The following is a 12,080-nucleotide window of genomic DNA, read 5'->3' as shown; positions in this document are numbered from 1 at the left end:
TTAACTCTCACGTCTCCCCTCTGGTCAGCCTGGGTGTGATGTTCAATATATCATCACTATAGCCGCCTGTTCAGTGGGCCCGGAGAAGGTGCAGAGCTTGTGGGTGGAGAGGGCAGTGGAAGGGGTAGTCTGCCCCTGGAAGATGAAATTGGAATTCAGATTAGGCTGGAGTTGGAGAAGTGCTTAGAAACCAACAGAGGGAAGTTAAGTGAGGTCAAGGGCCGATGGTAGACTGAAAAAGCAAGAAAAAATAACCCTCACCACGAGTACAGTCGGTGGAGTGGCTCAGGCTATTAAATGAACAGGGACTCAATGCTGCGTATGAGTCAGTTTTGCAACCCACACCTGCACACACACACAGCACACACGCCCATACACACAAATTACAATGCACAGACCACAAACCACAAACCAATGCTAACAAATACGATAAAAGAAATGATGGGAGGTTGTACCCTAGGAGGTTCTGGAGAGCGTCAAGCTTAATTGCCCCACCTGCATTTCAGAAAATGAGTCTCTCAAAGGGGCAACAGTAGTATTTTGAGAAATTCCCAAGACTACACTGTTTCCAGCTTGATCGCCACACTGTCTTGTAGACAAATAGCACGAGGGAAGTTTCTCTCCCAGCCACTGACACTTGCATATCCGCCGTCTAGCCACACCTGGGAAAATCAAAGTCACTCATCCAAAAGGATTTCCCATCGCTTGAACATTCAGCCACTTCACATCCATTTTGGCCCAGCGCCACGCTCTCCGTAGGTGAAGGCAGAAGAGTTCTGCTTGTACAAAAAATTCATTATACTGCCAACTGTTCTCTGGGTATTTTCATTAACATCAGAAATCTGTGGGAATGCAATTTGGAAAAGCGCAAGGACATTTAGCGAGAAACGGAGGGAGGGAGGGACCAAAAGGACACCCGGGTTTCAGTTCGACGAGATCGGTGCGAGGCGGCCAGAGAGTTTGGTGACGGGGGTCACTTGAAAGACATAAGATGGAGATCGCATCCGATTCATCTTTCGATGGCCATTCGCGGTACCCGCAGGAAGGGTCGCTAGGCACTCTACGCTGAGAGAATTACATCAGAGACTCAACAAAAAAGAGAACAAGGATGAATGTCAGAATGTGTTCACTGTCTGGCATCGTCTTTGTAGTATTTCTGACAGAATGTGAGTCAAGTCATGAAGAAATCAACAGGCTATCTTGTTAGGTTTTTTTCCTCCTTGTCTCCCTTTCTCCTTTCAGCCACACTTGACCGGGTGGTTTATAGAAGGAACAGTGTAAAATCCCTTCTACTATTTGTTAGAGAAAGACAATTTGGCCAGAGGAGACGGGGAGCCAGTAAGGAGTCATCCCTGCAGCGTGGCCTATGTGGAAAGAGCAAGTGCCTGGGAGCCAGAGGACCTGGGTTCTAATTCTGTCTCCACCACTTAACCGCTGTGTGACCTTGGGCAAGTTACTTAACTTCTTTGTGCCTCAGTTACCTCGTTTGCAAAATGAACAACAGGGCGACTCAGAAGTGGACTATTTTATAGGGTCCACCTGAGTTTCGATCATTCCATAATATACATTGCTGTCACCGCTACTGTTATCGTCTTCCAACTCAGCGTGGCCTAGTGGAGAGGACACAGGCCTGGGAATCAGACCACCGGGGTTCTAATCCCAACTCAGTCTTGTACCCGCTGTGTGACCCTGGGCAAGTCACTTCACTTTTCTGTTCCTCAGGTACCATACCTGTAAATTAGGGTTTTGATCCCTCTTACTTAGATGGTGAGCCCCGAGTGGCACCCCTACCATGACCGACCTGATTATCTTTCATTCATTCACTCATTCAGTCGTATTTATTGAGTGCTTACTGTGTGCAGAGCACTGTACTAGGCGCTTGGAAAGTACAATTCGGCAACGAATAGAGACGATCCCTACCCAATAACTGGCTCACAGTCTAGGAGGGAGGAGACAGACAACAAAACCAAACAAATAGGCAGGCGTCAATAGCATCAATAGAACTTAATATGATTATAGATGTATACACATCATTAATAAAATAAATAGAATAATAAACACGTACATATATACACAAGTGCTGTGGGGCGGGAAGTGGGGTAGAGCAGAGGGAGAGATTCGGGGCAATGGGGAGGGGAAGAGGAGCAGAGGAAAAGGGGGGGCTCAGTCTGGGAAGGCCTCCTGGAGGAGGTGAGCTTTCAGTAGCTTGTATCTTCCCCAGTGCTTAACCAACACCACTATTATTATGATTATTATTATTATCCACACCACCACCACAGGTAAAAGAGTACCGGTCGCTCACTTGAGTGACATCTCAATCCAATTGGCAGGGCTATCCAAATCAATTCCCAATTTTATGGAAACTTTTTAAACTACAGAAACTCTTGGGCCGGATAGAGCGGGCTAGAATTCTTCTAGGAAAAGAGGTCTCTGAAATATATTTTGTACTCTGTTCCATTTATGAAACATATTTTGTAGTCCGTTCTACTTTCTAGGGCCTGAAAACGTCAGAAGGTTAAATTTCTCCCTGGAGTTTTTAATCATCATTGAATTCGGTTAACCCACAAGAGCATAAACGTGACTAAAGAAGGAAATCTATCTACGTATCTAACCATTTATCTATATTGCAAGGTAGATAGATAGATGGATGGATTTAGTTTGCTCTGCCCATCAGTTTGAGATCTCACTCACGTGAATGCCACTTTAAAAGAAGCATACGTTCTTCGAATCTAGGGTTCATACACTGGCAATGGTGGTGGGGTAGATAATGATAGTAATGAAAATCAATAAATACTATTGAATGAATGAATGGTATTTGTCAATCACTGAGTATGTGTCAAGTACTGTTCTAAAGACTCCATATATATTCATATAAATCTTTTCCGGTTGGCGCAGAGGTTCTGTGTGGTCTCTGATAAATTCACGATTAGGTCTGGATCACTACACGATTAAAATAGGTCCAACATAAATACCCGGAGGCGTCTTTACCTTGTAGGAGCACCAGCAGGCAAAATCCACCCCCCAGTCATGCAGACGTAGTTCTACATTCCCGACGGCGTGGGCTAAGTCGAAGCCGACGAAGCAACCCTGCAAGAGAGCAGACGAAACACATCCGAAGTTGGCACGAGTCTTTGCGAAGGCGCTGACAAATGTTTATTTAACGCTACCGTTTACCCAACTTCTTCCACGAGAAGCCCGTCTCCCCCAGCCGGCGCTGGAGAGCAATAAAACATCATCCTGAGGAAGTAGGGCAAGTTGGAGTAAGCCTTTCCGGTCACCAGTGGAGCCTTTCAGTGTATGAACAATTGTCATTCGTATTTATTGAGTTTACTCTGTGCAGGGCACTGTGCTAAGCGCTTGGGAGAGTGTAATATGGCGGAGTCGGTAAAGAGGTTCCCTGCCCACAGTGAGATCACAGTCTAGAAGGGGAGACAGTTTCATTAATATAAATGGATTTTGGATAGGTAAATAAGGGCTGTGGGGGTGAGGGAGGGGAAAATAAAAGGTGCAATTCTAATTGATGCAGAAGGGAGTGGGAGGAAAGGAAATGAGGGCACAGTCAGGGAAGGCTTCTTGGAAGAGACGTACTTTCAGCAAGGCTTTGAAGTGGGCAAGAGAGCCCGCCTTTCAGAAATGAACTGTGGGCAGGGAATGTGTCTGCTTATCATCATACTGTACTCTCTCAAGCTCTTAATACGGTAGTTTGTGCACAATCAGCACTCGATAAATATGAATGAATGAATAAATGAATGAATGAATGAATAGGAAGAGGGAGGACACTCCGGGACAGAGGCGGGTCGTGAGTGAGAGGTCAGTGGTGAGATAGATGAGATCGAAGTACAGTGAGGAGGTTGGCGGCGGAGGAGCGAAGCGTACATCTCAAATTAAGGTAAGATTTATTATTATTTGCTGCCTCCATGGCCAGTATTCATTTCTGACGGTTTTGATATCGATTATTTCTAGGAAAGAGCGCATTATAGATGCACAAACTGCAGAGAGCAATCACTGGGTCTCCATGTTTTCTTTAAAATCATGTAGGCCCATCTCTGCGATATGTTAGAACGGAAGCTTGCGTCTTCCCAGAAGAGTAACCTTGAACCCGATCTCAATTCACATCAGAATCACTTGACTTAGAGAAGAAACATATGTTCACTGAAGCACCATCTCAAGAAAATTCAAAATTCAGTGGAATTAGCAGTCCCATCCTCTAGTTCATAATTTATAATCTAGCAGGGAAGACAAATAGGTTTCAGTTAGGATGAAGCTTGGCCTACTAGAAGGAGCACGGGCTTGAATGTCAGGGGACCTGGGTTCTAAACCCGGCTCTACCGCATGCCCGCTGGGTGACTCTGGGCAAGTCATTTAACTTCTCTGAACCTCTGTATCCTCATCCGTAAAATGGAGATTAATATCTGATCTGCATATTCTATATCTACTCCAGTGCCTAGTACAGAAGCAGAAGCCGCGCGGCTCAGCGGAAAGAGCCCGGGCTTGGGAGTCAGAGGTCATGGGTTCGAATCCCGGCTCAGCCACTTGCCAGCTGTGTGACTTTGGGCAAGTCACTTAACTTCTCTGTGCCTCAGTTACCCCTTCTGTAAAATGGAGATTAAGACTGTGAGCCCCACGTGGGACAGCCTCATCACCTTGTATAATGATGTTGGTATTGGTTAAGCGCTTGCTATGTGCAGAGCACCGCTCTGAGCGCTGGAGTAGATACAGGGTAATCAGGTGGTATCCTTGTATCCTCCCAGCGCTTAGAACAGTGCTTTGCACAGAGTAAGCGCTTAACAAATGCCATCGTTACGATCATTACAGGGTTTGGCACGTAATAGGTGCTTAATAAGTACTACTATTATCATTATTATTACCATCGCTATCATTAGTATCATCATCATCATCTTGGTGGCTCAGTGGAAAGAGCCCGGGCTTGGGAGTCAGAGGACGTGGAAGGGAGTAGGATTGGATCTCCATTTTAGAGTTGAGGAAACTGAGGCGCAGAGAAGTTGCCTGACTTCTTCCAAGGGACTTGGATCAGAGAAGATCAGAGATCTGACTTTGTCAGAGAAGCAGCCTGGCACGGTGGAAAGAGCCCGGGCTTGGGAGTCAGAGTTCATGGGTTCGAATCCCGGCTCTGCCGCTTGCCAGCTGTGTGACTTTGGGCGAGTCACTTCACTTCTCCGTGCCCCGTCCCCTCATCTGTAAAACGGGGATTAAAACCGTGAGCCCCACGTGGGACGACCCGATCTCCTTGCATCCACCAGCGCTTAGAACAGCGCTCTGCACCTAGTAAGCGCTTAACAAAGACCACCATTCATTAATTCATTTATTTTTTATCGACTGACCGTTACTATTGCGCCCCGGGGAATGGCGGAGCGCCGCGTAAAGCGCAGTCTACAGCGTTTCCACCAGATGGTGGCATTTTTCTAGCAAAGAAAGTTACCGCTGAGGCCTGGGTGTTCAAGGGGAGGGACGTTGAAAGATGTCACTTCTGCAGACGGAACCGTAAACACTCCCTCACAGTTGGCCCTGCAGAGTAACTGGCCTCTAAACATCCCCAGATTGATTCACAGGCGACGTGTGTTTCGAAGGAGCCGACACCACGCTACCACGGGCAGCAGATCATCCAGTCTGCCCCAAGTCGCTCTTGACAGATCTCAAGTTAATTACTTTTTCTCCCTCGTGCAGCCGGGGTAGTTGCTCCCATCCTTCCGTTTCGTTCCCAGATAAACAGATCGGTTTTCCAGTCACACGGCGGAATGGCAGCAGAGTTGATCTAGAACCCACGTTCCTGCCCGCTGTTCTTTTCCCTTCGGGCCACCCGGCTTAACGCACGCCAGTCAGCTGGGTAATTCAGAGCACGGGGCCGATTTTGATCTAGCTTATGCCGACGGTGTCACTTGAACCTTTTTCTGGGGAATAAGGAAGTCTGTGTGACTCTCCGAGTGTGTTCGTTGTTTTAAACAGCTCTCTAGCTATGCGGCTCGGCTCCTTTTCCACTCTCACTTTCGCAACTCTGTGGTTTCCACCACACCGAACGTTAAAACCGGTGAGGGGACTTCGGAAGTGGAAGGCTCGAGTCGCGACCGAGGCCGAGGGAAAAGGACGAGGTAAATCCGGGGGAGCCGGGCTGGGTGTCGGCGAGCGTACGGATGTCGCTGGGCGGCTGTAAGGACGGGAACCGGAACTCTGCGGAAAACCTTCTCATTCATTCATTCAGTTGTATTCATTGAGCGCTTACTGTGTGCAGAGCACTGTACTGAGCACTTCTCCTTTCTGTTTGTTTGGCTGAGGTGTCAGCCCACATCCTGTTGACTTTATAACGTCGATATCACTCCCATTTACAATGCCACCGTGAGGAAACGGGCCCCTCGGGCCTATTACTGCATCAGCCACCTCCCTGACCTCCCTGCCTCCTGTCTCTCCCCGCTCCAAATCACCCTTCATTCTTCTGCTCTGACCGTTCTTCTACAAAACCTCTCAGTCCACATTTCCCCACTCTTCAAAAACGTCCGGTGGTTGTCCATCCGCCTCCACATCAAACGAGAAGTTCCTTACCATCAACTCAATCACCTTGTCTCCTCCCACCTTACCTAAGCGCTCCCCTACTTCAACCCGGTCCACACAAGGCTCCTCTAACGCCAATCTTCTCACCGAACCTCGATTTCGTCTATCTCACCGCCAACCTCTCACCGACACCCTGCTTCTGGCCCGGAGTGCCTTCCCTCTTCGTACCCAACAGATGATCACGATCACTCTCCCCTCCTCGAAAACTTCATTAAAAGCACATCACTTCCAAGAGGGCTTCCCCAACTAAACTCTCATTTTCCTTTTCTCCCACTCCCTTCTGCCTCACCCTTTACTCTCATTAACTGCAGGCTTCAATCACCTCTCCCTCAGCCCCACAGCACTTTTGTACAAAGCCACAATATAATCTATTCATTTATATTACTGTCTGCCTATTCCCCTCGATGGCAAGCTCGCTGTTGGCGGGCTCTATTGCATTTTACTTACAGTACTCTGCACGTGATAAGTGCTCAATAAATACGATTAATTGGTTGACTGACTGGTAGATGCTACATAACCGGGATGAAAACACAGACTCTGTCCCTCCTGGGGCTCCCAGTCTAAGGGAAAAGGAGAAGAGGAATTTCATCCCTGAGGTACGGAGAAGTTTAAGCGATAGGCTTCTCCTACCTGCAATTCATTGTACTGTCTCCCGCTCTAAGCTCATCGTGGGCAGGGATCCTGTTTACCAACTCTGCTTAGTATTCATTCAATAGTATTTATCGAGCGCTTACTATGTGCAGAGCACTGTACTGAGCGCTTGGAATGAACAAGTCGGCAACAGATAGAGACGGTCCCTGCCGTTTGACGGGCTTACGGTCTGATCGGGGGAGAGTTGTGCACATTGTAAACATTTAAGAAATATTACTGTTTGATTGACTAGTGATCCAGTGGAAAGGCAGACAAAAAACACCATTGCCCGCTGCTAATACAATCACCACCTGCAGCCTTGTTCAGAAAGTGGATGGAAAGTCTTTTCTACCAGACAAGATGAGATTTTTAATTTTGTTTACTATTGGTTTCTTTTTATAGTATTTGCTGATAGTAATTATAACAGTAATTGTGGATTGATACAAGCAAATCAGGTTGGATGCAATCTGTGTCACACGTAGGACTCACAGTCTTAATCTCCATTTTACAGATGAGGTAACTGTGGCCCAGAGAAGTAAAGTGATTTGCCAAGATCACACAGCAGACACATGGCAGAGCCGGGATTAGAAACCAGGTCCCTTCAGAATCCCAGGCTCGTACTCTATCCGCTAGGCTCCGCTGCTTCGGGTTTTGGCATTCTTTCTTCTGCCCATTCCATTCTTCTCATCCTCCCTCCCCTCCCACCACAAGGAAAAGTGAAATAAAGAACAAAAACTAATGGCAAAAGCATCGGCCCGGGAGTCAGAGGACGTGAGTTCTAAACCCAGCTCTGTCACTTGTCTGCTGTGTGACCTTGGATAAGTCACTGAACTTCTCTGTGCCTCAGTTACCTCATCTGTAAAATGGGGATTAAAGACTGTGAGCCCCAAGTGGGACAACCTGATTACTTTGTATCTAACCCAGCGCTCAGAACAGTGCTTGGCATATAGTAAGCACTTAATAAATATCGTTATCATTATTAGTAATAATAAAAAACATTCTCCTCTTTGCCTCCTAACCTCCCGCACAGCTTTTTCTATCTCTGTTTTCCTTGAGACGCCAGAGATAGGAAAATAGCTAGAGGGAATTTTTCAAGATGTTGAGTTTATTTAATATTTAATGGTTTCATGAGGGTGTCTTCGTGCTCACAGGGTATCTACGCATGTAAACAGAAGAACTCTGAGACTCTCAAAAAATGTTCACTTTCGTTTCATAATAATTGACCGTAACAGTGCTTTCCCCAGACCTTTCCGGGTGGAGAGGGCAGCCGTGATTTGGGGGTAAATGTAGCTATTGGAGAGGGCTGGTGGGGTCCTATCCAATGGAATCTAAGAGGGAGAATCCACCGAAATCAGCCCTACTATTTCCCAAACTCCGTCACCAAAGGGAGCCCTCACCAGTCACCAAAATGGGATATCCGGCCCTGTGATTACTGGTTCAGTCTCACGGTCCTCCAGAACTCATCCGGGACTCTATTTTGGACAGCACCACCAGGACTCTGGGAGCAGTATTGTGCCGTTGCCGCCCTGGACGCCCACCATCATGTTAGGGATGGACCTTCCCACATCCTTATCTCTCCTTCTTCATCTCTGACTCTTCTCAAGTGACACACTACGGACTTTCCCACCTCCCTGATTCTTCCCTCTCCATCTCTGACTCTCTCCCAGTGACCCAGGCCGGACCAACCAACACCCTGACTCTCCCCTCTCCCGCCTTGATTCTCCTCCGGTAACCCAGCTCTGACTATCCAACGTTCCCAACTCTCCTCTTGTAACCCAGCAGGGACCATTCGACACTCATGACTCTCCCCTCTTCATATTGATAATAATGATAATGACGATGGTATTTGTTAAGCGCTTACTATGTGTCAAGCGCTGTTCTAAGCACTGTGGGGGGATGCAAGTTAATCAGATTGTCCCACGTGGGGCTCACAGTCTTAATCCCCATTTTACAGAGGAGGGAACTGAGGCCCAGGGAAGTTAAGTGACTTGCCCAAAGTCACACAGCTGACAAGTAGCTGAGGCGGGATTAGAACCCATGACCTCTGGCTCCCAAGCCCTGGCTCTTTCCACTGAGCCACGCTGCATCCCTGACTGTCTCCTCAGTGACTCAGTCCAAACCATCCAACACCCCCAAGTCTCCCTTCTCCGTTCCTGATTCTCACCCAGTGACCCAGCATGGACCATCCAACACCCCAGTGACCTAGCACAGACCATCTAACACCCCTACCTCTCCCCTCTCCATCCCTTCTCTTTCTCTCTCTCCGCCAGGTCATATCGCAGACAAGCGGCAGAGTAGGGATTTGAACCCAGGTCTTCCGACTCCCAGGCCCGTGCTTTATCCAGTAGGATACCCTGCTTCACTGAGTTTCGGGCGGAGCGATCGAGTCCCGGATCCTCTCGGGACAGAGAGGGCCAGCGAAACTCAGAGAAGGCTCTCTTGAAAGTAAACTTCATGCATTCATTCGATCACATTTATTGGGCACTTACTGTGTGCAAAGGACCGTACTAAGCACTTGGGAGAGTGATATGTAACAGTAAACAGACACGTTCCCTGCCCGCACGAGCTTACGGTCTAGAGGGGGAGACAGACATTAATATAAATTAATAAATAAAATAATACGCTGTGTACTTCCTGATCGCCACATGACAACAAACTTAACTAAGACACTATCTCACCAGAGTTTTGGGTCATGTATGGGGAGACAAAGTCCCTTGAAACACATTCCCCTAGAGAGCTTCCCGTTCGCTTTCAAACTCCTTCTGGAGACGAGGGCTGAAATACAAGAGAGTGGAGGCGGGACAGCCTACGGGAAAGTGCGCAGAGCTAAGACTCAGACACCTGAATTCCAGTCCCAGCTCTGCCGCTCGCCTGCTCTGTGGACTTGGCAACTCGCTTAACTGCCCCGTGCCTCAGTTCCCTTATTGGTCAAATGAGTTTAAAATACCCTGTCTCCTTTCCTCTTAGCCTCCAGGCCCTGTGTGAAACAGGGACTGTGTCCAATCTAATAGAGAAGCAGCACTGGCTTAGTGGACAAGCACGGACCTGGGAGTCAGAGGACGTGGGTTCTAATCCCAGCTCAGCCACTTGTTTGCCGGGTGAATCTGGGCAAACCACTTAACTTCGCTGTGCCTCAGTGACCTCATCTGTAAAATGGGGATTAAGACTGCGAGCCTCACGAGGGACAACCTGATTACCTTGTATCTACCCCAGTGCTTAGAACACTGCCTGGCACATAGTAAGCGCTTAATAAATACTATGTGATTAGCAATAATAATGATATTCTACCTAATCCTGTGCTAAACACAGTGCTTGGCACACAGTAAGCACTTAACCAATACCACAGTGATCTATTACCAAGGAACGTTCCGCTTGTGGACGAGGTATCGTCAGGACTGTGGGCCCTAGAGTATCCTGCGCCTATCCCAGTGCTTAGCATATAGTAAGCACTCTACCCTCACCACCTCTTACACGGTGAGTCCCACGAGGGACGGGGACCGTGTCCCATCTCCTTATCCTGTAACTGATTTCGTTAACCTGTATTTACCCATGCAACTCTTAATAAGTAACGTAATTACAATTATTGAGTGTAAGCGACGTGCTGAGTATATTCCATCTGTCTCTCCTGTCAACTGTAACTGAATGAGAGAGTTTTGATGACGGCGTTTGGTAAGCACTTGGCTAGACGGTGAGCCCGTTGTTGGGTAGGGAGTGTCTCTGTTGCCCAATTGTACTTTCCAAGCGCTCAGTGCAGTGCTCTGCACACAGTAAGGGCTCGATAAATACGACCGAATGAATGAATTGAATGGATGTATGAATAAATGGGTCAAGCACCGTTCTAAGTGCTGGGATAGACATGAGTTCACTGGACACGGTCCCTATCCCATATGGGACTCACAGACTGAAGACGAGGGAAAACTGGTATTTAATCCCCATCTTTACGGAAGAGGTAACTGAGGCACAGCAAAGTTGAGCGACTTACCCTACGTCGCACAGGACACAAGTGGCAGAGCCGGGATTAGAACCTGGGTCTCTGCCCCCCCAGACCCATGCTCTCTCCACTGGGCTACGGCTGCTTCTTCTCGGTCACCTCATCTGTGATATGGGGATTAAGACCGCGACCCCCGTGTGGGACGGCGACTGTGTCCAACCTGATTACCTAGTATCTATCTCAGCGCTTAGAGCAGTGCACATAGTAAGCACCGAACAAATACCATTATCGTTATTATTATTATGTGGCAGAGCTGAGATTAGAAGCCAGGTCTTGTGGCTCCCAGCCATGTACCCTCTCCACTTGGCCTCTGCCGTCTCCCAGAAGGATCCCCCCGACCCAGATCGATATTAGTGGGAAGACAATGATACGGGGACGTCCGTACCTTGGCCTGTCCGGCTTTGGTTATCCGGGGCATGTCGAACAGCTGTCCAGTGTAGAACTGCACGCCACTGAACAAGATCACCGCGATCGAGTCCCCCTCCTTCTCGATTAGGGCGAGGATGTCTTCGGTCCGCAGGGTCTCCTCCCCCTGATATGATAGCGATAATGATAATGATTAATAACTGTGGCATTTGTTAAATGCTTACTATGTGCCAACCACTGCTCTAAGTGCTGAGGTAGATACTAGGTAATCTACCTACCTAACCTACCTACCAGGTTGGACGCAGTCCCTGTCCCACAAGGAGCTCCAGTCTTGAACCCCATTTTACAGGTGAGGTAACTGAGGGCCAGAGAAGTGAAGTGATTTTCCCAAGGTCACCCAGCAGACATGTGGCAGAGCCAGGATTAGAACCCACACCCTTTGACTCCCGGGCCCATGCTCTTTCCACTAAGCCACGCAGCTGCACGGTCCAAGTCAGCCCTCGGGGCTCGGTCCCTGCTCATCCCATCC

The 12,080-nt window shown here is 48.2% G+C and overlaps 1 protein-coding gene across 1 annotated transcript in view; it reads right to left on the bottom strand.

The window, feature by feature from the left end:
• The window catches only part of KYNU (kynureninase), a 68,194-nt gene that overhangs the window by 21,765 nt on the left and 34,349 nt on the right, over positions 1 to 12,080 (bottom strand). The window contains exons 8-9 of the mRNA XM_029072337.2: positions 11,571 to 11,717; positions 2,989 to 3,087 (exon numbers count right to left, since the gene is read on the bottom strand). Of these exons, the coding sequence (XP_028928170.1) occupies positions 2,989 to 3,087; positions 11,571 to 11,717 (246 nt within the window). The remainder of the gene's footprint in view (positions 1 to 2,988; positions 3,088 to 11,570; positions 11,718 to 12,080) is intronic.

The sequence above is a fragment of the Ornithorhynchus anatinus genome, chromosome 9 (assembly GCF_004115215.2).
Source record: "Ornithorhynchus anatinus isolate Pmale09 chromosome 9, mOrnAna1.pri.v4, whole genome shotgun sequence".
Lineage (NCBI taxonomy): Eukaryota > Metazoa > Chordata > Mammalia > Monotremata > Ornithorhynchidae > Ornithorhynchus > Ornithorhynchus anatinus.
This window is presented reverse-complemented; position numbering and strand designations above follow the sequence as displayed.